This window comes from Rhinatrema bivittatum, chromosome 3 (genome assembly GCF_901001135.1).
Source record: "Rhinatrema bivittatum chromosome 3, aRhiBiv1.1, whole genome shotgun sequence".
NCBI classification, from domain to species: domain Eukaryota; kingdom Metazoa; phylum Chordata; class Amphibia; order Gymnophiona; family Rhinatrematidae; genus Rhinatrema; species Rhinatrema bivittatum.
Genome location: NC_042617.1, coordinates 14023546 through 14048927, shown reverse-complemented (window position 1 = coordinate 14048927; position 25382 = coordinate 14023546). Strand labels below are relative to the sequence as shown.

General features: G+C 46.4%; 2 protein-coding genes across 5 annotated transcripts in view; one reads left to right on the top strand and one right to left on the bottom strand.

The window, feature by feature from the left end:
* Positions 1–3187: 3187 nt before the first annotated feature.
* Positions 3188–17778, bottom strand: KDM8 (lysine demethylase 8). Of its 2 annotated transcripts, none has more exons than XM_029592919.1 (2): positions 17634–17778; positions 3188–4906 (listed from the first exon to the last, which is right to left on the bottom strand). In XM_029592919.1, the coding sequence occupies exon 2, from the start codon at positions 4629–4631 to the stop codon at positions 3402–3404; it is 1230 nt and encodes a 409-aa protein (XP_029448779.1). In that variant the 5' UTR covers positions 4632–4906; positions 17634–17778; the 3' UTR covers positions 3188–3401. The 2 variants fall into 2 exon arrangements, 1 of the variants encoding a protein (XP_029448779.1); XR_003855307.1 differs by lacking the exon at positions 3188–4906 and adding an exon at positions 5359–5625.
* A 189-nt stretch (positions 17779–17967) lies between these two features.
* Positions 17968–25382, top strand: part of BTBD9 (BTB domain containing 9) — a 610564-nt gene continuing 603149 nt past the window's right edge. For all 3 annotated transcript variants that reach the window (XM_029592918.1, XM_029592917.1, XM_029592916.1), the window contains exon 1: positions 17968–18175. The gene's annotated coding sequence lies outside the window, so the exon portion shown is untranslated. The remainder of the gene's footprint in view (positions 18176–25382) is intronic.

Genomic DNA, 25382 nt, shown 5'->3' with positions numbered 1-25382 from the left:
CCATGTTGTATTTCAACCACAGCATCGATTAGAACAAGTTCCACTACCATTCTCTTTACTTTTAACCCTTTGCATTACTTTACGTCACCAGGTCAAAGGAGCAAAGCCTCATCCATTGGCTTTAGATTTAGGAGCAGTGCACCAGAATCAGAAAGTGGAAGCAGATGACAAAAGGAATGGAATAAATGTCCCATCCCTCACTGTACCAATTAAGCAAAGTGAATCAATTATGAACATCAATTCCACCCCTTAAATCAGCAGCTGTGTGCTCTGTCATAACTAGGGCTACTCCTTTTCAGTATTTATTTTACCCAGGATTTTATCATTGTATTACAAGAATAAAACTTAGAGAAGTCAGTACAAACACTCAGTTTTCCAGGTAAATAGTTTTGTTCATGTTGAAATAAAATTCCTGGGAAAAATAAAAGAAAACAAAAAGGTCCCTATCCACGATCTAACAGTGCCACTGTGTATTTAAGTAATAGGATATACTCGCCTTAGGAAATAAAATAAAGGCATGCAAGCCGCAATGAGGTTACATTAGCTGCAATCAGCAAGTAAAAAAAAAAGTACAGAACAGGTGACAATAGCTAAAGGTTAAATAACCCGATATCTGAGTAAAAGGACTAGTTTTTCTCTTCATTTGTTTGAAGGTGGTGAAACCAGTTTATCTGAAGGCTTAAAAACAGTTGGCAGAAAAGCTAGAACTAGGAGCCTATACAATAAACTAATGTGCCATTAAAATGGTTATTAGATAGCAGTAAGGTCATGCTAACATTTGCAAATTAGGCTTTGAGGCCTAACTCTCCACCATTCTGAGAGAAAGATAAAAGAGGCAGAGTGCTCAGATATCTCTCCACACTCATAAGATGAACAGCCTTGGTGCCCCCTCCCCCACCACCATGTGTCAGTAGAGGCTTGGTGACTAACGCCTGTAATGTAATTCAGTGGCATAGGAATAAGTACACTGTTACAAAAAAGACTGAAGGGGAAGGTGAAATTACTTCTTACCTGAAATTTCCTTTCCTATAGGACAAGCAGGTCAATCCACACAAGTGGGTTATGCACTGCAGCCAGCAGATGGAGACAGAGAAACTCAGCAGTGCATGATTCGGAGGAAATCATCTTTGAAAGATACTACTGAAACAGGAGCGTTAGGGCATCCCACCAGAGAGGTTCCAATAAAAGCAAACATAGTCCATGTGCCTATAATTAAAGAATCACTTCAGCTAAAGAATTCCAAATTATCCCTATTAATTGAAAAGCTGGTTGTTAAAACAAACAAAAATTACACTTTGAAATGTCTGTATGCCAGTGCCAGAAGTCTAAGAAGTAAGATGGGAGTATTAGAGTGTATAGCAGCAAATGATGACCCGGAAGAAGCATCAAGGCCCCTCCCCCTGGCCGACGCCGGAAGCACGCCAGGAGAGGGATTTAAAAGCGGGCCCGGGACCGAAGGAGCAGGGTGCCTACCTACTGCCTCGTTGAAGACTCAGAGGCTCACTAAAAAAAAAACTCGGCTGCCAGAATACTTACCGGTAAAGGCAGAAGAGACCATATCACCCAAACACTTGCAGATTTACACTGGCTCCCAATAGAACAAAGAGTGCAATTTAAAATACTATGCACAGTTCATAAACTAATAAATGACGAAAATGCCGACTGGCTAAACACTGCTCTATGATTACATGTCCCTCAAAGATATCTCAGATTGGCCAACAAAGCTCTGCTAACCATACCCGCAGTCAAAACAGCAAAGTTGACCCAAGTTAGAGAGAGAGCACTATCGTTGGCAGGACCATTATTATGGAACTCATTACCACTGGAATTAAGACTAATGATAAATGATGAAAAGTTCTCTTTCCCTGTTGATTGTAACTTTTTTGACCTATTCCTACCTATTGTTATCTTTCGTTTACTTGAATTGTTACTCCAGTTATACCCTTGTTAAATGTAAACCGATCCGACATGGTTATTTACTATGAAGGTCGGTATAAAAAACTGTTAAAAAAGAAAGAAAGAAAGAAAGAATTAAAACTCTTCAAAAAAGGCTTAAAAACATGGCTCTTCAAAACAGCATTTCACAGTGAGGTAGCTGAATTAACAACACATACATACAGATGAAAGTCACCTATAAAAAGCAGAATTGCTCATTTTTATTATCATAATTAAGTATTAAATTAGAAAGACAGTATAAACGTATGATTATCCTAACAATCATAACTGGTAACCTCAACCCATTCCCCATTTAGAGTATATTATTGAACTATGTAACCGTACAACACTGGCACCCTATGGATAATTTAGAAACCAAACCCAACCTATTTGTGCCTAACTGTAAACCGTTGTGATGATGCACTACTAAACGACAGTATAGAAAAGGTTTTAAATAAATAAAAATAAATAGACATAATTGGCATCTCTGAGACCTAGTGGAAGGAGGATCACCAATGGGATAGTGCTATATCAGGGTACAAATTATATCGCAATGATAGGGAGAATCAACATTCAACTTCACAAACAGTGAGAGAGCCGGACTCCTGAGTGGGTCTCATGTTCTGGGCAGCGCTGCACTGCACTCATGCATCTTCGTGGAGCAAGAGAGCCTGCTGGAAGTGATTCAGTCTTGCATCAGCATGATCGAGCTGGCCAGGCTAACTAGTGCTTTGGCTGGGCAGGAGGTGGTGACAGAGAGGCACTTGATTTTGGCTGTTTGGGCAGGTAGGACTTAAAATGCTGCATTCATGGCCCTGGAGGGCAAGTGCTGTCCCGGTGGGCCCTGGGACCTGAAATACTGCATATTATGACTGCCTGATGGAAGGTGTTTAAAAGCTTCAGCTCATCAATCAGCATAAAGTTAGGGTGAAAATCAGTTTAAACCAAAGGTGACCCTACTTATCAGGAAACTGGCTTTATAACTTTTGAACCTGTCATCCTATTTCGCTCAGATTTTTGCCACAAATAGTAGAGCATTTGGTGACTCCCGGAAAACTCCTTAACTCATACTTTTCGGGTGTCCTTCATGCATCTGCCTGTTAAAAAGGAAAAGGGATTCTATTTCCTTTAGGGAAACATTAGTTCAGTTTAGAGTTCAGGGAAGTCAGAGCACATTATCATGGCATGGAGTTTTTTTCAAAGCCCTGCCCTTACTTACTGTCTGATTAGTTGTTGATTTAGTTTATTTGGCTTTTTTTTTTTTTTATAAACAAGGAAAACCCATCTCTGATGTACTTATTACACAGAAATTCACATAGAGTTCATCACCATGTGCAAATTTCTGTACCAAAGAAGAAAACTGGACATTAGAAAATATCCAAACATCTTGTTTTCTGAATAATAAAACTATCAAACACCATACTGTATTGATTACAAAATAAATTTTATCAACACTCTGAAAAGGGTTAGGACCACCAGAAGCTGACAGAAAAGCTGATATCAAGAGCTCGCACATAATGCCAGTATTTAACTGGGATAAACAAGACTTGTCCAGGAGTCAAAATGCATTCTTTGTACAGGGCTTCTGCAAACTTGGGGAAGTTCCTGAAGTCTGGGTTTTCCACATCAACTTGACTGGTGTTGTGAAGAATGTGCGTTTCGTGTGGATATAGATTTTTTGTTTCACTAACCGAATAGAGACGGATATACTTTTTCCCTACAGCCTGGGCTAAAAAGTTTTGCTGTGGATCTTGATGAAGTGGAGAGACGGTTCCTGCTGGGCCAAACCAAGCATTGATTGTAATTTCTTCTTCATCCCCTTCACCAAGGCAGCAATAGTCTGGGATGCAAATATCCTGCTTTAGTTCTGGTATCTGATCAAAAAGCTGGTGCTGGGCAAGATATCCAACACCGCTCTGCTCATCCTCTATATATTTATCAATAAATTCATTGACTGTCATGAGGGTCTGGGACCATTCTTCATCGGTGTATCTAGAACCAAGTTCCACTGGAACCGTTCGGCAGCCAGCTACTTCACGTAAATAAGCCAAACTCCATTTCTTCATACATGGCCAATGTTCAGTAATCCCATCCAAAACCACTGGCTGTTGAGGGATCAAGTAATTCTCTTTGAAGTGTTCCAGAGAGGGGCAGCGAAGCAGTGGAATCGCCGACGCGGATTTCAGCAGCGGTACTGAGAGAGGAGGATCACTCTTCATTTTCTTTTTGTTAAGGGCATCAGCTCCATCTCTAGCTGTCCTTTTCCTACAAGCGAGATGCTTCTGAAGAATATTTATAATCCTGACCAGAACATTGTCTAAAATGGATGCTCCCATTAATAAGCCCATGTCACAGGTCCTCACTGCTTCTTCCAGCGCTCTTTCCTTAGGGCAAAGGCACAAAGCCTTAAAAAGACAGCCGTAAGAGTAGACTCTCCTCCACTCCTTGTCCACATATTTCCAAGTCCCACTGTTGAGCCTCTCCCACGCATAGTCCAGTATCATTTCGCTTACCGCCAAGCACTGATCCTCGCTGCCCTCGTACAGCAGGTCTCGGGCTTGTAGCAGTAAATACACCACGCTGGGGTGCACCGTCTCGCTGAAATCGAAACCCATTTCGTCTCTGGTACTTGGCAGCACTTTCCTCACCTCAGAGCAGACAGGGCTCATCTCATCCCCCAGCTCTCGTTGTGCCATCTACTTAGGTCAGATGAACCCGCTCCCCCCCCCCAGGCTGAGGCTGCTGCTTATTCCACAGATTGCTGTGCAAACCCAAGAGCTGAGCACGCCAGCGGCGTCATCTTGGGCACCGCTTTGTGTCCCAAGCCTCGTTCTAGATCAGGCTCCGCCCAGTCGCTGCGGCAACTCGAGATTTAATTGGCTTAAACTTGCTGACCAGCAGCCCCCTGACTCGAGACGAAGGTTCTGCGAACTCTCGGCAGCAGTTTGGCCCTTAGCATTAGCGAGTCCAGCTGCAAAGCATAAAAAGTGCAGAATCAAGTTGCAACAATGATCCTAGATTTGTACACGAGAGAACATATCGGCATCAAAATGATTTATCCTTTGTATTAAAAAGAAAAGAGCATGTCTCCCACCTCCTGTTCTAGACAAACATCAATATGCCGTTAGGCTTGGGAGGAGGAATGTTGTGCTTGAGGAATAAAGAAACCACCCTTTTTATAAAGAAAAACAAACACTGTAGCATATAAAAAAAAAAACCCAGTAAAACTACCGCAAGATAAGAAGAGACGCCGAGAAAGTGTCTGTCGCAAAAGAGAGCGCCACTCAGGGTTGCCAGGTTTTCATGAAAGAACAAGCACTTTTTTCCAAAAAAACAAGCCCAAAAAAAGCCCAAAACAAGTGAAATTGAAACACCAATGTCTGTGAGTCGCATAGATGACAAAGGAGCTTAGCTTTTTGCATGTTTCTCTGTTTTAGCATGTTGCAGAAGGTCTGCATGATGTGCACAATGTCACACTTACAAAATTTGCACGTAGCCTTATTCTCATTGCTGAAAACAGGCTGAATCCATGCTTTTAGTTCACGTTCCTCTTCCCATGCTTTGCAGTACTTTTTACTGTATTTAGCCCAGTTCTTTACTGTAGCCATAGTAGATCAAAACCATTTAGTAGTGTAGCAGCCAAGGACGGAAACAGTAGGTATAGACTGGCTTTCTTACAGAGGTGATCTTCTACAGGGAGAAGAAAGGAAAGAAAAAAAAAAGCAAAATTAGTGTAGAAAAATAGCATTACAAGTTTCCATGTCACATTTTTTTACCTGTAGTCGGCAGGTATGGACAAGCTTTCTTTTTGTCAAAATAAGGGTTTGGTTTTTTTTTTTTATAAGAACATAAATTGCCATGCTGGGTCAGACCAAGGGTCCATCAAGCCCAACATCCTGTTTCTAACAGAGGCCAAAAACCAGGCCACAAGAACCTGGAAATTACCCAAACACTAAGAAGAACCCATGCTACTGATGCAATTAATAGCAGTGGCTATTCCCTAAGTAAACTCGATTAATAGCCGTTAATGGACTTCTCCTCCAAGAACTTATCCAATCCTTTTTTGAACCCAGCTATACTAACTGCACTAACCACCTCCTCTGGCAACAAATTCCAGAGCTTTATTGTGCGTTGAGTGATAAAAAAGGTGATCAGCTACAGGGAAGAAATGAGAAAAAAAATAGATGAAATCAAGTGGAGTAGAACAAATTGGAGAAATTACTTACCTGATAATTTCGTTTTCCTTAGTGTAGACAGATGGACTCAGGACCAATGGGTATAGTGTACTCCTGGTAGCAGTTGGAGACGGATCAGATTTCAATCTGACGTCAGCCCCTAGGACATATACCCCTGCAGGAAGTGCAGCTCCTCAGTATTTTCCGTCTCCAAAGCAGTTAGGGACTATCTGCATGCTCTCTGAGCGTTAGAACCAAAATTCAAGGAAAAACCCAAATTTAAGAAGAAAAGTTTACCTGAAGACTAGCCCCGCTCTCCTGCGGTGATACCCTCGGGTCCCTCCCCCAGTTGAGATTCCCGAGGTGATTTCCGTGGTCCCTCAGAGGTGAGCCTCGATCCGGTGGCCAAATCTCAGCAGGGACTTAGCCCCCGATTTCGGGCACGGCTGAAAGGCAGCGGGTGCATTCCTCGAGCGCGGTGGTGAAGGTATTTGCCCCTGCGGCCAGAGACCGCCCGGGACGAAACCGGGAAGCGCCGAAGACAAGGTAAGGTAGAAATCTTCTATGTAAACGGTCTCCGAGGATCGAAGAGGAGCACAGGCCGCCAATCGGAGCCAGTGCCGCCGGGTTGATCCGCCCTAGCAGGGCTAGGCCCCGGCTGTTCCCGAGGGTCTACCCACGTGGAGACCCTCTGATGAGGTCGCCATATTGCCCGCATGCTCGCCGTCGCCATCTTGACCCGACTTGCCTCGCCGTTCAACTCGAGCGCACAAATTGAGCTAGGTGCACAAGTCCCTTGTGCGCATAAACTTAGGCGCACATAATACCTCACGCGCATAAGTTGCACGCACGGAACAAGGCGCATATCTGCGGCTAGGCGCACATCTCCGCGCATATCTGAGGCGCACTGAAGCGCACAAGAGCTCACGCGACCGCAGTGATGGCACCTCCAGAGTCGGGCATAAAAGCGCAAGGCCTCTGCCAAGCATGCCACGTCAGAGCCGCACAGAGCGAGGAGGCAGGCGCCCTGTGCGCACAGTTGGAGGAGGCCCTGGGAGAGCCAGGCCAGGGCCGTTCCCAGCCAGGGCCCAATGCTAGCTCTTCAGGGGGCACCCCGGACCTAGCAGGCCCCAGGGAGTCCACCCCGCACTCGGGGACTCCCAGAGAACCGGCACCCCTCAACTTAGACCCAGCTTCGATATCCTGAGTGGAGCTGTTCAAGGGGATTCACGCCTTTGTCAGGATGCAAACTGAACCCCGGGAGGTCCAGCCTCCGGAGGACCCTCATGCCCCAGGACCCTTGAGGCCTAGGCACAGGTCCACACAGTCCAGAAGTTCCGCCTACGGGGACACAGACCACTCTGAAGAGGAAACTGAGCCCCTGGAAGAAGGGGAACTCCCCCCGGGGACAGAGCCACACCGAACCATGAGACGCTTCTTCACAAAGGATGAGCTCCCGGACCTAGTATCCCAATGTCTAACAGAACTCGCTATCCCGGGCCAAGGGCCCTCACGGGAACCTAGAATGAACCCCCTGCTGGAGGGCCTTCGTCAGACGTCTCACCATTTTCCTCTCTTACAGGCGGCACAACAGCTAACTGACCTAGAGTGGAATGCTCCAGAGTCCTCATTCAAAGGGGGTCGAGCACTGTCGGCCATGTATCCCCTGGACCCAGCGACCAAAGAACTCCTGGCGTGCCCTAGGGTGGACGCCATGGTCTGCGCGGTCGCTAAGCGCACTACCATCCCAGTGGAGGGAGGAGCGGCGCTCAAGGACGCTCATGACCGGCGCCTAGAAGCCTTGCTAAAGCAGTCATTCGAGGTTGCAGCTCTGTCCCTTCAGATTGCGGCCTGCGGCACCGTGGTGACGCGTGCCTGCCTATCTCAAGCCAGGAACAGCACCCCGGGAGAGGACATGGAATCAACTCTGTCCTTTCTCACCGATGCGGCTTCCGATCTAGTGCGTACAACAGCCAGAGGAGTCTCGTCCACTGTGGCAGCCAGAAGACAGCTCTGGCTCCGAAATTGGTCGGCGGACGCCTCTTCCAAGACGAGTCTAACAAAGATGCCCTTCAAAGGATCCCTCCTCTTCGGCAGCGAAATAGAGAAACTGGCCAACAAATGGGGTGACTCCCATTACCGCGCCTGCCGGAAGACAAGACGAAGAGAAACCAGCGTCCCTTCCACAGATCCGCCAGAGGCAGAAGCTCACAGCGTTTCAACCCTTTCAAAAGCAACTATCGAGCAGCCCGCCCTATGGGCAGGAACCAGTCCTTTCGGAACAAGCACACCAAGAGAGGAACCAGCGCGGGTGCAGGCTCCGGCCGCACCCCGCAATGAGAATCAGCCGACCCATCCAAGGGAAGATGCTATAGGGGCAGACTAGCCTTATTCTACCGCAGATGGGTCGAGATAACTACGGACAAATGGGTCCTGGCCATCATCAGGGAGGGATACTACCTGGACTTCATTCGAACTCCCCCCGACAAATTCGTGGAATCTCCCTGCCACGACCCCCTCAAGAGGGCGGCAGTGGAAGCTACACTGAACAGGATCTGACCCTCGAGGCCATAACCCCAGTGCTTATACGGGAAATGAATACTGGACCTTACTCCATTTACTTCATCGTACCCAAGAAAGAGGGCACATTCAGGTCCATCCTGGACCTCAAGTCTGTCAACTGCCACCTAAGGGTTCCCCGCTTCCGCATGGAAATCTTACGATCCGTCATACGGGCAATACAACCAGGAGAGTTCCTCACATCCCTGGATCTGTCGGAGGCCTTCTTATACATCCCAATGCATCAGGAACACCAGCGCTTCCTACGCTTCAAGGTCCTGAATCGTTACTATCAGTTCCGGGCACTACCCTTCGGGTTAGCCACAGCACCCCGAACGTTCACCAAGGTAATAGTAATAGTGGCGGCAACACTCAGGAAGGAGGGAATCCTCGTTCATCCCTACCTGGACGATTAGCTGATCAGGGCGAAGTCACCGGAGGAAAGCCACCAAGCAACCAGCAGAGTCATAGCACTACTGGAAAGCCTAGGATGGGTGGTCAACATAAACAAAAGCTCCCTGCAGCCCACACAGTCGCTGGAATACCTAGGAGTCCAATTCGACACCAAGGAAGACAAGGTCAGCCTGACCCCCGTAAGGAGGTCAAAGCTGCGGGGCCAGCTTCAGACCTTGCTGAGCGTTCGTCCCACAGCATGGGATTACCTGCAAGTCCTCGGACTGATGGCGTCCATGCTGGAAGTAGTGCCATGGGCGCAAGCACACGAGACCTCTACAGCACTCACTTCTAACGCGGTGGAGTCCACGGTCCCAGAACTACACCGTACGCCTTCCACTCCCGGGCAGCGTCCGGACCCAGCTACGGTGGTGGTTGCAGAACAGCCACCTGAGCCGGGGATCAAGCCTATCCTCCCCAACCTGGACCCTGCTCACCACAGATGCCAGCTTACACTGATGGGAAGCACACTGCGAAGAGCTGACCGCCCAAGGGTAGTGGAACGCAGAAGAGGCGGGATGGAACATCAACCACCTAGAAGCGCGGGCAGCCAGATTAGCCTGCCTGCGGTTTGCCCACAGACTTCGAGGCAAAGCGGTCAGAGTGATGTCAGACAATGCCACGACGGTGGCCTACATCAACCGACAGGGCGGAACCAGAAGCCAACAGGTGTCCCTAGAAATAGACCTCCTGATGGCGTGGGCGGAAGCAAATCTCCAGGAGATCTCGGCAGTCCACATTGCCGGGAAAGACAACATCGCGGCAGACTTCCTCAGCAGAGAAAGTCTAAATCCAGGAGAATGGAAACTGTCATCCACAGCCTTCCAAATGATAGTGAATCGGTGGGGGATCCCAAACATGGACTTTCTGGCAAGCAGATCCAACGCTCAAGTACCCAGATACTTCAGCCGCAGACGGGACCCGCAGTCCCAGGGGATCGATGCCCTGGCCTCCGGGGACCCTTCTATACGCCTTCCCGCCGTGGCCCTTGCTGGGCGCAATCATTCACAAGTTACAGCGACACAGGGGACTAGTTCTCCTGGTGGGCCCCGGATTGGCCAAGAAGACCCTGGTACGCAGACATGAGAAGACTGCTGGCAGGGAACCCACTACCCCTGCCGCCGCACAGAGACCTGCTCCAACAAGGTCCGATCCTTCACGAGGACCCGACTCAATTCTCGCTTACGGTCTGGCCATTGAGAGGGCTCGACTGAGGAAGAGCGGATACTCGGGGGGCAGTAATAGATACTCTCCTCCGGGCACGCAAGTTCTCCACATCTCTAACGTACATAAGGATTTGGAGAGTCTTCAAGGCCTGGTGCGAAGACCACAACGTCAAGCCACGCCCCTCCAGAGTTCCCGTGATCCTGGAATTCTTACAGAATGGGCTACAGAAGGGTCTGTCCCTCAATTCCATCAAGGTACAGATAGCAGCATTGTCATGCTATGGCTCCAGGAGCGAGGGCAACAGCATAGCCTCGCACCCGGATGTATCACGCTTCCTGAAAGGAGTCAAACACATTCGCCCACCTCTAAGGTGGAAGGTACCTCTGTGGAACATCAACCTCGTCTTGGAGTTCCTAGCAGGATCCGCCTTCAGACCCCTCCGAGGCCTACCTCTCCGTCTGTTAACCTTAAAGACAGTGTTCTTGCTGGCCGTGTGTTCGGCCCGCCGCATCTTGGAGCTACAAGCACTGTCCTGCCATGAACCGTTCTTCAGATTCACCCCGGGGTCCATCCAACTACGCACAGTTCCCTCCTTCCTTCCCAAAGTGGTCTCACACTTCCACCTCAACCAAACCATCGCACTACCAATGATGGACGGCGTGAAGAACTCTAGAAAAGACCGTAGCCTACGTCACCTCGACATCGGCAGACTCCTAGCCAGATATTTGGAAAGGTCGGAACCGGTACGAAAGACAGACCACCTTTTCATCCTTCACAGCGGAAAGAGGCAAGGGGAAGCGGCCTCGCGGGCAACCATTGCCCGCTGGATCAAAGAAGTCATTACGGCGGCCTACGTAGAAGCAGGAAAACCACCACCTCTACAAGTCAAGGCCCATTCAACCAGAGCCCAGGCGGTGTCCTGGGCAGAGACTAGAATTCTGTCACCTGCGGACATCTGCAGAGCGGCAACGTGATCCTCTATCCACACTTTCTCCAGATTCTACCGTCTGGACGTACAGGGTCAGGAGGACACGGCATTTGCAAGGACAATTCTAAGTGGACCACGGGCAGCCTCCCACCCGATTCGGGAGTAGCTTTTATAATTCCATTGGTCCTGAGTCCATCTGCTACACGCTAGGAAATGGAGAAATTACTTACCTGATAATTTCGTTTTCCTTAGTGTAGACAGATGGACTCAGCATCCCACCCTGGGCTGCCCTGAGGCATTGTGCCAATGAGTTACGGGTAAGCCATGTCTTTATTTACCTTAGATGTCCACCCTGCCCGGTGTCGACGCTTTCCGGTTGAGTACACTGGCGGTCTCCAGCTATAGTCAACCAATCAGTTCAAGTTAATCAAGTTTAATCGAGTTTAAACGTTCTAACAAGTTAGTTAAGTTAACCATAATATGAAGTTAATCAATCAGTCAGTCACATATATATCCACAACGCTTTTCAAGGAAGAATACTGAGGAGCTGTACTTCCTGCAGGGGTATGTGCACTAGGGCAGTGATGGCTAACCTATGACACGCGTGTCGGAGGTGACACGCCGAGACTTTTTGCTGACACGTGCAGCATTTCGTGGACTATTGGGAATTTTTTTTTTTTTTTTTTTTAAATCGGCTGTGCCGACCCTTTAAAACTAGTTTTTTAGTATCCCCCCCCCCCCCCCCCCCCCCCAATGCCCCCGGGCGCAGTGACAGGCAGATAGGCAGGGCTGCGGCCCGAAGAAAAAGATCACGTTTAAACGCACTGATGCTCCTCCTCCTTCCTGCCTGTGCGGCCCCGGAAGTAAACGTTGCCTGAGCCACGTGGGCTGGAAGGAGGTGAAGCATCGGCGCGTGCAGAAGAGGAGCAGCGCTTGCGTTTACGGGCAGCCGTGAATCCCAAGTCGCAGCGGCCCGAGAAGAGGAAGAGGCCTGGTAGCAGGGCTGCCGCAGAGCCCATCCTGTGGCGACCCGCGAAGAGGAGGCCCAGAGGTGAGAGAGAGGCTGAGGGTCTGTATAGGGTGTGTGTGTGTGTGCGTGTATGAGATGAGTTGAGAGACTGTGTGTGAGAGTGAGGACTTGAATGTTTGCAGAGACAGCATGTGAGAGTGAGAGCCTGTGCTTGAGCAAGACAGCATGTGGGAGTGAGAGAGAGCCTGTGTGTGAGAGAGAAGAGCATGTGAGAATGAGAACCTGTGTGTTTGAGGGAAGAAGATGGAGAGAAAAGAAGCAAAAAAGACACTCTAACCCCCCATCTTCTGCCTGTGAAGCCCTCCTTATCTCCCTCTCAGCCCTAGGATTCAAACAGACCATTACCACCCCGACGCACAAAGCAGGTCACACCCTTGACCTACTCTTTGTCAATTCCCACATCTCAGTTCCCAACTCCCCTGTAGTCACCCCCGTCCCATGGTCTGACCATTTTATCATTAATGCCACCGGTACCCTTAACTCCCCCCCCCTGTACACCTCACACACAAAGAAAAATGATCTCCTTCCGTAAACCCTGCCCCCCTGAGGCCATATCCCTCGCGATTGAAACAGCAACCAAGACCCTTGACCTTTCAAGTCCTGATGCAGCCCTTCAATCATGGAACAATATCACCAGTTCCATAGCCGAAGAGCTATGCCCCCTAATCCACAAAGAAATCCCCCTCTCTCAGAAAGATAAGAAACCATGGTACAACAATGACCTAAAAAAGCTAAAGCAGACCCTCAGATCGAAGGAGCGCATATGGCGTCGGCTACCCACTCCCACGCATGTTGCAGAATACAAACAGACCCTACACAACTACAGGCAAGCCACTCTCAAAGCCAAACGTGACTTCTACTCAGCTAGAATCCACGACTATCAATTCAATTCAAGCGCCCTTTTTTCCTACGTTGCTGACCTCACAAAGCCCTCCCATCCCACATCCCAGGAAAGCAACCCTATAAAAAAATGTGAAGAGCTTGCAAAGTATTTCCACGACAAAATCGCAAACATCATCAAGCGCTTCCTCCCCAAACCCATCCCTTCCCCACTGCTCCCTAATCATAACGGCCCCACACTGAAATCCCTAGACCTCACATCCACCTCGGAGATAGAGTCTATCCTAAAAAAGATAAAACCAGCTTCTCACATAGCAGACACCATCCCCACAAAAACCCTCCTCTCTATACCCACCTCTATAGCTAAATCCCTAGCCGACATCATAAATTGCTCACTGTCATCTGGCAAAGTCCCAGACCCACTCAAAATAGCAGTCGTCAAGCCCCTCCTCAAAAAACCTTCCCTTAACCCCACTGACCCAGCAAACTATCGTCCTATTTCCAACCTGCCTCTCATTGCCAAAGTACTAGAGAAGGTAGTTAATTCACAAATATCTGACTTCCTCGAGGACCACCACATCTTACATCCATCCCAATTTGGATTCCGTAAGGAGCGTAACATTGAAAATCTTCTGCTAGCGATCACCAACACCATCCTCATAGGCATGGGCCAAGGGACATCCTATCTCCTTGCCATCCTTGATATCTCAGCTGCCTTCGACACAGTCAATCATCAAATCCTACTTTCCCTCCTAGCAGAAGTAGGTATCGCAGGCACTGCATTATCATGGTTCTCCTCATACCTCTCCCACAGAGAATACATAGTAAAAATTGACAAAGCTGAATCTTCGCACATTTCTCTCACGCAAGGAGTTCCTCAGGGATCCTCACTCTCTTCTACCCTTTTCAATATTTATATACTGCCCCTGTGCCACCTGCTCTCCGACCTAGGATTTAACTTTTTCCTATATGCCGATGACGTTCAAATCCTCATCCCCATCCAAAATATGCTAAAAGAAACCCTCCAACTCTGGGACTCCTATCTTACAACCATCAACTCACTACTATCCAACCTTCACCTTGCCCTTAATGCTTCTAAAACCGAGATACTCATTATATCTAATCAACCTGAACTCTCACCCTCACTCTCACCCCCCAATAACACTTCATCTCCCCCCACCTCATCTCCGTCTGTGAGAGACCTTGGTATTGAACTAGACCAGCGCCTCGATTTCAAAGCCCATATTAAATCCCTTCTAAAGGGGGGCTTTTACAAACTCCACATCCTGAAAAAGCTTAAACCCCTTCTCCACACACAAGATTTCCGACTAGTTCTGCAGACCACTATCCTCTCCAAAGTGGACTACTGCAATTCCCTCCTCCTTGGCCTCCCAGAGTCGACCATCAAACCCCTACAAATCCTACAGAACGCCATGGCGAGAATCTTAACTAACACCCGAAAAAGAGACCACATCACCCCCATACTTAAGGACCTCCACTGGTTACCTATCTCTTTCCGTATTCAGTATAAAACCCTTACCATCCTTCACAATCTGCTCTACAAAACCAATCCCTGGCTCAAGGACTCGCCTCACTTCCGCATATCCACCCGTCCAACCAGATCCTCCCTCGCAGGTACCCTTCATACTCCCTCCCTTAAAATTGCTCATCTCACATCCACGAGAGAAAGGGCCTTCACTATAGCAGGCCCTACACTCTGGAACTCCCTTCCCACTTTTCTCCGCCTTGAACCCTCCCTGGCCACCTTCAAAAAAGGTGTCAAAACCTGGCTTTTCAGAAAGGTCTATCCGGAAACCAACCAAACCTAGACGCACCCACCCATCCCTCCCCCTCCTAATCTCCCTCTCCCTCCCCCCCCCCCCCCGCCCGACCTTCCCTTACCCTAGGCATCCCCCCACCGCCCTCTCATTCCATCGTATTGCAATTTTACAAGAATGTTTTATTTAAACTAATGTAATCTATGATAAATAGTTCCATCTCATTCCATCGTATTGCAATTTTACAAGAATGTTTTATTTAAACTAATGTAATCTATGGTAAATAGTTCTATTGTAAATACATACCTCTGTAAATAAGTTCCATCTACTTTAACGGTTGCTCTTTTCTATCTCATGCTACCTATCTTTTCCCTCTTCTCCTGTCTCCCCTTCCTCTCTCCTCTTTCTGGCCTGCTCCCATCCCATACTCCCTGTTCATTGTAATTTCCTCCTATATTTGAGTTACCTGTAAACCGGCGTGATGTGCCATACGAACGTCTGTATATTAAAAGTTGTTAAATAAATAAATAAATAAAATAAATATAAAAGGAATTGGCAAAAAAAATAAGAAAGGGAAGGTGGGAAAAAAAAGCCTGTGACCAACTAATTAGAAAATGAAGATCAGACAGCAAAGGTAAAAAACAAAATAAATTACTTTTTAGTGATTGGCACATGTAATCTTTGGGAATGTGCAAGAATAGCACTCTATGCAGATCTCAATGTACGAGATCAGCATGGAGAAAGTGGAAGCCCACGGGGCCTGCACAGAGGAGGCAGCAGGATGGGCTTCAGTGTCAGTAGCAGCAATCAGCACCTCCCCAATAGCCATACGGCAGCAGAGGAATGAGAGAGGCTCAGAGGTTGCTGGCAAAAGAGAGGGGGTCTGCCTTTAGTGTGTGCATGTGAATGAATGGGACTCTGCATGGGGGTGTATGTGTGCGAATGCATGGGTGCCTGCCTGGAGGATGGAGCGGGAGTGGTGTGCAAATGAATGGGAGCCTGCCTGGGGTTCAGTGTGTGAGGGAACCAGTGAGTGTGAGAGCATGAGTATGTATGAGAAAATCCAGGGGAGTGAGAGTTTGGGGGGGGGGGGGGGGTGGAGGGGGAGAGAGTGTTTTAATTGAAGATTTAGCCAATAAAATTCAGCAAAAAAAAGTCACTAAGCAGGTAAGGTAAATAATTGTTTTTGCTTTATTAATAAATACAGAACATTAAAATTATAACATTAATATTAGAGCTACAAATATCACAAAATTATGGATTTTTCTAGAAGTGACACACCACCCGAGTTATGCTCGGTTTTTTTTATGAATTTTGACACAGAGCGCAAAAGGTTGGCCATCACTGTACTAGTGGCTGACGTCGGCTTGAAATCTGATCCGTCTCCAGCTGCTAGCAGGAGTACACTATACCCATTGGTCCTGAGTCCATCTGTCTACACTAAGGAAAACAAAATTATCAGGTAAGTAATTTCTCCAATTTGTTCTACTCCACTTGATTTCATCTATTTTTTTTCTCATTTCTTCCCTGTAGCTGATCACTTTTATCACTCAACGCACAATAAAGCTCTGGAATTTGTTGCCAGAGGAGGTGGTTAGTGCAGTTAGTGTAGCTGGGTTCAAAAAAGGATTGGATAAGTTCTTGGAGGAGAAGTCCATTAACGGCTATTAATCGAGTTTACTTAGGGAATAACCACTGCTATTAATTGCATCAGTAGCATGGGTTCTTCTTAGTGTTTGGGTAATTTCCAGGTTCTTGTGGCCTGGTTTTTGGCCTCTGTTAGAAACAGGATGTTGGGCTTGATGGACCCTTGGTCTGACCCAGTATGGCAATTTATGTTCTTATGTTCTTATAAAAAAAAAAAAAACCAAACCCTTATTTTGACAAAAAGAAAGCTTGTCCATACCTGCCGACTACAGGTAAAAAAATGTGACATGGAAACTTGTAAAGCTATTTTTCTACACTAATTTTGCTTTTTTTTTTTTCTTTCCTTTCTTCTCCCTGTAGAAGATCACCTCTGTAAGAAAGCCAGTCTATACCTACTGTTTCCGTCCTTGGCTGCTACACTACTAAATGGTTTTGATCTACTATGGCTACAGTAAAGAACTGGGCTAAATACAGTAAAAAGTACTGCAAAGCATGGGAAGAGGAACGTGAACCAAAAGCATGGATTCAGCCTGTTTTCAGCAATGAGAATAAGGCTACGTGCAAATTTTGTAAGTGTGACATTGTGCACATCATGCAGACCTTCTGCAACATGCTAAAACAGAGAAACATGCAAAAAGCTAAGCTCCTTTGTCATCTATGCGACTCACAGACATTGGTGTTTCAATTTCACCTGTTTTGGGCTTTTTTTGGGCTTGTTTTTTTGGAAAAAAGTACTTGTTCTTTCATGAAAACCTGGCAACCCTGCCCCTCACACTCATTCCCCCCTCAGAGCACATCCCTGGCCCCCACACACTCATTCATTCTCCCCTCCGAGCACATCCCTGGCCCCCACACACTCACTCATTCCCCTCTCCCCACCCCCCTCCGAGCACATCCCTGGCCCCCACACACTCACTCATTCCCCTCTCCCCACCCCTCTCCGAGCACATCCCTGGCCCCCACACACTCACTCATTCCCCTCTCCCCACCCCCCTCCGAGCACATCCCTGGCCCCCACACACTCACTCATTCCCCTCTCCCCACCCCCCTCCGAGCACATCTCTGGCCCCCCACCCTCTCATTCCCCCCTCCCAACATACTAATGCCTCCCCTCCTGATACCTGGCTGTAGCTGCACAGTCTGAAGATGCCTTTGCTGTTGCCCTCCAAGGCCCTGCTGCTGGCCTTCCCGTTCCAGGTCTGCCAACAAAAATGTGCTCCTGAGGTGTGCATCAACAAGGCTTGCAGCTCACTATTTGAATCCCGCTCTGATTGGCTTACTGCCGCACTATAGGGATAGGGTGCGCCTGCTATGGACAGGCTTCATAGCAGCAGCAGCAGCCAATCACTGTAACATCAGAGCACAAGTCCCGCCCAACAAGCCCAAAAAAACCGCGACTGGCAGAAAAAATAGCCCAATTAAAAGCAACTAGCGAATGGGAAAAAAAAAAAACCGCGAATGACTAGGAAAAGAAGCCCAATCTGGCGGTAAATAAGCGAGGTTGGCCGGCTGGCTTCGCGCGCTCCTTTCTGGCCGCCGCAGCGACCCGTTCCCCGGGTCGGAAAGCTGGAGCGGTTGCTATGTGACGTCATCAGGCAGCGCTTTCCCCCCCGCGGCAGGGCCTGGTGGAAGGCAGGAGAGGGCGAGGATGCTCTGCGGCCGGGTGAGTGCTGGTGGCGAGGGCCAGCGGGGCTTTTATTCGTCAGGGCCCAGCAGCGGTGGTAGTGCGGGGGTCCTGTGCTCTGCAGGCTTGGCCTGCTTTTTAATCCTTGGGTCGTAGCGCAGGGGACACGCGTTACAGTGCTGCCGCTGTTACTTGTGCCAGGGGTCCCAGGCGATACTGTAGCCAGTGCTAGCAGCTTTGTTGTTATCTCTTGGTGAATCTGCAGCCACGGAAACCGCGTGGGGCTGTAGAAACTTTTTAAAAAAATGTTCACCTATATTTATGTATAATGCTGTTTTGGCTCGTCGGTTTCCTGCTACTTCCATTTGTAAACGAATCTGTCCTCACTGGGACTGCAGCACCCTGAGCAATTACTTGCGGCTTTCCTCCCGTTTTTATTTAACGCCCCCTTACCTTTAAGGCTTAGTCCAGCCATGGCAGTGATGGTCCTTACCCAGAAGCGACTCCTTACGGAACCCAGTGCAAGGGCTGTGGCATCTTCAGTTTAAGCCTATAATTTTTAAATTGAAAATATAAAAAACGTTTGCAGAAACAAACTGATTTCTTTATAGAAAGGATGGTAGATGAATGGAACAACCTTCCAGGAAAGGTGGTGGAGACAGGGACATTATCTGAATTAAAGTTTGGGACAAGCGCAGGGGATCTCTGAGGGAAAGGTAGGATTGTAGAGCTGAGCAGTTGTGTGGATAGGCAGATTAGAAAGACTGAAAGCCTTTTTCTACCATCATATTGCTATGTTCCTCTAGGGCAGTGGTTCTCAACCTTTTTTTCTGTCATGACACACCTGACATGATCACGTGCGTGACATACTGCACACTACATTTAACAGCTATACTAAAAAAAAAAACCCTAGATATTTTATTGTTGAAAATGATGCAGGAGAAAGATAAATTCTTTAATTTCAATATCTGCTTATAAAATATCATTAAATGGTACTGTTTTTTGCAAAAATTTTAATCTTTGCTTACTGCATCATGAGAAATCTGGGACTGATATGCAGAATACAGTTTTTCAATATAGACACACTCATGCATTTCACTATCCAGCTCAGAAAGTTCTGACCTCTTCTGGAGTTTATACAGAAAATTTAGAAAATTTCCCTTCAACTCACCATACAAAAATATATTCAAATTCTGATATCCCCTTAATAATAGTACTTCTCTGCCAGCCACCTTGTGAAATAACATGAAAACCTGCTAAAAAGAAATTTAGAAATTATATTGCATTCCAACTATATCATAAGAGCAGTAACACCCAAGACTGGAACAGCAACAACTTTATCTATGAAAAAGCAAGACTGCAAATATAGAACACAGTACTTACTTTTGGAAAAACAAAGAAAGTCAGACTGTTCTAGATTCCTGCACAGAATCTACATCCTAGTTAGCAGAATCCCTCACCTCTGTCAAACATGCAGAATGCAGACTGACTCTTATCTAATACAGAATAAAAGATCATAAATCATAAACAAGCAGTTCTTATGTTCTTAAGAATACTTGGATGCATAGGGAAAGGAAAGCCAGCAGGTGAAAGGAGGTGATAATGCCTCTGTGTGTGACTTCATTTGGAGAACTGTGTACTATTTTGGAGACTGCCCCTTCAAAGGATACAAACCCAGATGGAGTTGGTCCAGATGGCATCTACTAAAATGATCAAGTCTTCATCTTAAAGGATATAGGGAAAGGCTTAAAGATCTAAATAAATATTCCCTGAAGAAAAGAAAGGAAACAGGAGATATGATAGAGAAGTTTATATATCTCCAAGGACTAAATGGATAGGAGATGGACCTCTTTCAGTGTGAAGGAGGCTATGGAAAGAGGGTGAAAAGGGGTAGATGCAAGAGTATTCTAAGGAATCTTTTTAACAGAAAGGGTGGTGGGTACATGGAAGTGGGCATGGTGGAGATGAGAGCAGTGTTAGAATTCAAGAAAGCATGGGGCAAGCACTGAAGATCTCTGAGGGAGAAGAAGGGACTATAAAGCTGAAGGGGAGATATGGATGAGCAGGCTGGCTGGCTCATATGGTCTTTATCCACCAGCATGTTCTGTGTTTCTGCACTGTGGAACTGATTAAAACATATTTCCATTCCATATTTCCATATTCTCCACAGCCGGCCCCGTCATCTGGAACAACTTGCCGACTGACCTAAGATTGGAACCCTGCCTTCTAACCTTCCGAAAACAACTTAAGACCTGGCTTTTCCGCCAAGCCTTCCCTTAAGATCTAATATATCAACATTCTTCTCACTCAGACACAGCTCAATTGGCTAGACTCTGGTCCAGCCCCGGTATATTCATATGTATTCTACCTCTAATTTTTGCTATCCTTTTACTTTCTGGCTACTTTGGCCCCCAAGTTCAATCTCCCTGTTATATGTAACTGTGCTTTGGCCTTCCTGTTATATTGTTATTTAGTTAATCCCTAAGTTCCATGTAATCCGGTTTGATATGAATCTTTCATGAAGATCGGTATAGAAAATGTCAAATAAATAAATACATTTTCACTTCACAGTCTGTTTCAGGATACTGCAGACAGTTAGTGGCTTTGATTCTAGGGGTAGCATCTTAGCATTATCTGTTTCAACTTTATTCAGTCAGACCAGTCCAGATTCAATGATATTTTATCACATGAGATTGTGCAGTATTATTTGCCTTAAATCATAGGTGAATGCAATGTTATTATCCATCATATCTCAGAACAACACAATATAAATTGTGTCCTTGTCACTGGAATCACACTGTGCCATTTCTGTTGTGTGTCACAGAGTGTGCTGTCTGTTTCATGTTCTCTTTTCAGATTCTCTGTATCACTGTACACAAGGACACACAGTTGGCACAGTTTTTTTTTTTCTCTCATATTGCAGATTATCTGATTTAGCTTCTAGGGGTTGGAAAAAATGTCCCTCCAGGAACATTCTGCACGTCTAGGTTCTGCCTCATCACATTGCTTCTCCCACCTATACTATGCTGCTGCACTGTGGTCAAGCTTTGTGGGCCAGCCTTGCTGATTTCATAATTTAAGAGATAAACAAAACTGGCCTGTAAAGTATGAAAATGCGTAATTTTGGGGTGTGAGAGAGACCAGGGAGGATAAGCTGCAGTTGTGTGAGAGAGCGGGGGGGGGGGGGGGTGCTTGAGTGTGGGTACCAGAGAGAGGAAGCCTATAGGAGGAGATTGTGAAGGAGTGTGTATGTTTGTGAGAAACTTGGGAGCTGGTGTGTATGAAAAAGGGATCATGTATATGTGATGGGATTGTCTGTGTGAGAGAGAGAGACACTGGTAGCCTGTGTGAGGGTGTATGCGTGAGAGAGAAAGGGAGCTTGTGTGGGTGTGTATGCAAGAGAGACCCTGTGTGAGGGGATGAGTGAGGGAGCCTGTATGAGGATGTGTGTATGTGTACTAGAGGGAGGGAGGGACAGTACTGAGAACGGAATCAAACTCTGGGAGTGGCAATAAAGTGGAAGGGATTGAGCCTAGAGGTGGCAGGTTGAGGAGTGTTGGGACCTGAGAGGGCAAAATGGCTAGGGGAGTAGGGAGAGTGAGTAGAAGGGACACTCACAGTGAATTTCTAGGGAAATTCTGCTCAAAATACTTAAAATTCTGCATCTTTAAGTAATAACTTTATTCTGTATTATTTTTTTTTTTATAATTTAAAGTTTATTGGCATCACAACATAATTATACAAACAGTTTGTCCATGTTCTACATTCAAATATTGTGATCATTTCTCACAAAATTCGTATAGGCTTAACATGCATAAATGAAGTAAAATACAATTGTATGAATTTGTATGAAATAAAATGCATGTAAAATCAGGTAATAAAGGTATGGTAATGGGGGTATTAATATCCCCAGTTGTGGTTAACTTCGTAAAGGGCATGTGTACCTTGCAGTTTACACCTCAAAAAACGATTCTAATATGTATGCATATCGGTTGGAGCTGATCTCTCCTCCAGCCTTCCAGCTGATAGAGGGCTGCCATATTTTTTCAAAACTGTGCAGACGGTCGCATCGAATAGTTGTCAGCTTCCCCATTTAAAATACTTTATCTAATCTAGAGGGAAAGTGACTCAGGGAGGGTGCTTCAGCCTTGCGCCACCACAAAGCTAATTCACATTTAGCAGCAGAAAGCACCTGATGTATCCACCATTGTGCATGCAAAGAGCCTGCCTCGAAGGGTGCACACAACAGGCAGACTTTAGGGTCTGTGGGAAGAGTGATGCGAGCTATGATATAAAAAAATCACTGACAGCCGCCCACAGCTTTTTAACATTTGGGTGCTCCCACCACGTGTGTAGGAAGGTCCCTACTTGCCCACTCCCTTTCCAGCAAAGATTGTTCCCCCATACATTTTGCATAGTTTTTCTGGAGTTAGGTACCATCGGTATAATACCTTGTATCCATTTTCTTTTATGGTGGTTGACATCGAGCTTCTACTAATAGCAGTAAAGATTTGATCCCATACCTCGTCCTCCATGACTCCCCCAAATTTTGTTCCCATGCTTGCTGGAAAGCTGCCTTGCCTTGAAAAGTCCCCTTAATAATAGTGACAATTCTAGTTATTGGGTTGGTAACTCTATCGGGTTGGGAAACTACATTTTCAAAAAAGGATTTACCCTTGCGAAGTTCTGACCCAATGTGAGCCGTGGTGAAATAATGCAGGACTTGGTTGTATGCAAAGAGGTCTGTTTCGGGCAAATGGTGTAGATGTTGTAATTTGGAAAAATTTAGGATTTTCTGCCCATCCCCTATTGTTCCCATTTATAAAGGCCTTTATTTTCCCATCCTGTGATTGTGCTAGGTTTGTTACCCAGTGGAAATAATTTATCATACATAAATGAGGTCAGGTAGTACACTTGTTTATTTCCTACTAGTTTAATTTTCCACTTTTCCCATACTTGAGATATTAACTGCGTGAAGGGAGATCCTTATAATCAATACACCCTCTCTGCCAGCCCCATATGTGCAGCAGAGGCTCACCGACATTCGGTGATGCTATCCTTGCCCAGGATTTTAGTGGCCCCCCAGAATGCCAGTGAAGGATGCTGCAAAGTACCAGGTTAAATTAGGTACTTGAAGACCACCATGGAGTTTCTCTTGAATTAGAGTGGCGTGTGCAATCCTGGGTGGTCTCTTCCAAATCTGAATATCTTGCGCTGCCAATAGGTCGGTGTGTTGTCAGGCACAGGTATCGGAAGTGTTTGAAAAAGATAGCTGAGGCGTGGAAGTATATTCATCTTTATTATTGCTATACACCCAAACCAAGAAGAAGTTCCCCTATCCCAGCGGTTCAGATCACCTTGGAGGTTGTGAAACAATGGGATGTAATTTAGTCGGAATAAATCCTGGTACGCTGGTCCTATTTTCACACCGAGATGTTTCACCCAGCCTTTCGCTATTCAGAAATGGAAGATTGCGTGCAAAATCACCAAAGCGATCTGACTCCACTGAAACATTAAGAAGCTCCGATTTTGTCCTCATTGACCTTAAAGCCTGAGACCCCCCTGAATTCCCTCTTTCCCTCTAGTAAAGATAGTAATGAGTGTTCAGGATCTGTGATTGTGAATAAGAGGTCGTCTGCAAACAGATATTTTATAATTGTTGGGCCCCATCTTCATTCCCCAAAGTCCAGGGTTAGTCCGTACCCTAGCCATGAATGGTTCAAGAGACAGTGCAAAGGGGAGTGGAGACAAGGGTCAGCCTTCTCTGGTACCCTCTTTACAGGGAATGGTGTCACACATTCTCCATTGATCTTTAGACTGCCCCTAGGGTTCTCATATAATCGTTGGATCCATCTAATAAAATCGGGACCTAGATTAAATTTGGCAAGAACTTTAAACAGGTATGGCCAGTGCACCCTATTGAAGGCCTTTTCAGCGTCGATGTCTAGAAGTACCAGAGGAGTGTCAACCTGTTTTGCCCTCCATATTAACTCCAGGACTCTCCTCACATTATCTGAGGCCAGCTGGCCTGGAACAAAACTGGACTGGTCTTTATGAATCAGGGATGGAGCGACCTTTGCTAGCCTGGTTGCTAAAATCTTGGCCAAAAGTTTGAGGTCGATGTTTGTTTATTAAAGAAATGAGATGGTAAGATCCGCACTGTGTGGGGTCCCGCCCACTGTTGGCCAAAATAGTTATGCCAGCCAGATTAGATTCGGGGGATAATGAGCCCTCCCCTCTCAATGCATTAAACATAGAGAGCATAGGCGGAATCACCTAGGCCTGAAATACCTTGTAGAATTTGGCAGTAAATCCATCTAGCCCTGGAGATTTGCCCACCTTCAGATCTTGGATCGCCTGGTACAATTCTGCATGTGTGATTTCAGCATTAAGGAATCTTTGCGGCTCTTCAGAGAGTGTCAGGAGCTCCACACCCTCTAAATAATCATTTATGACTGGGGTTCCCACAACTGTTTCAGAGGCATAGAGATCGGTATAGAAGCTTGTAAAGCGAGTGCTGATTTCTTCAGCGATATATAACATAGTCCCTGATGCATCTTTTATCTTGGAAACGTGATTGTGCTACTCTTTCTTTTAATTTTCGGGCGAGGATGCGCCCGGCCTTATTACCAAATTCAAAATGTTGCTGATGTAACAAATCCAACTGGAAAGCTATCTTTGCTAGATCTAAAGCTTGGAGCTCCTTCTTAGCAGATAAAAATTCCTCCAATATTCTAGGGTCGAGGGAGCGTTTGTGACTTAGCGACAAACGAGCAATGCACTGAAGAAGGATAGACTATCTAGAGTTTCTTTCTTTTTTAAGAAAGCTGGCCCGGGAAATCAACTTTTCCCTGAATACTGCTTTTAAGCAATCCCAAAGGGTACCGGGCGAGATCCCTGCTATATTATTAAGTTCTATGTATTCTTTGACATCACCTGACAAAGACTCAACAAAATGTTTGTCATTCATTCAGTCTCCAATAGGATTTACCAGTGGTTTTAGTGGGTAACTTAATTTCTAACCAGATTGGAGAGTGGTCTGACCATGTGATAAGCCCAATATTCGAGTCTATAGTGAAATCTACTAATTTTTTGTCAATAAGGAACATGTCTATACGTGAATAAGTACGGTGAGTATGGGAAAAAAAACGTGTAATTGCGCTGGGTGGGATTCCGTAGCTGCCAAATATCTTCTAACCCTCTCTCTGAGATCAAATGTTTAAAGGCCTGCCTCTGTGCCCAAATT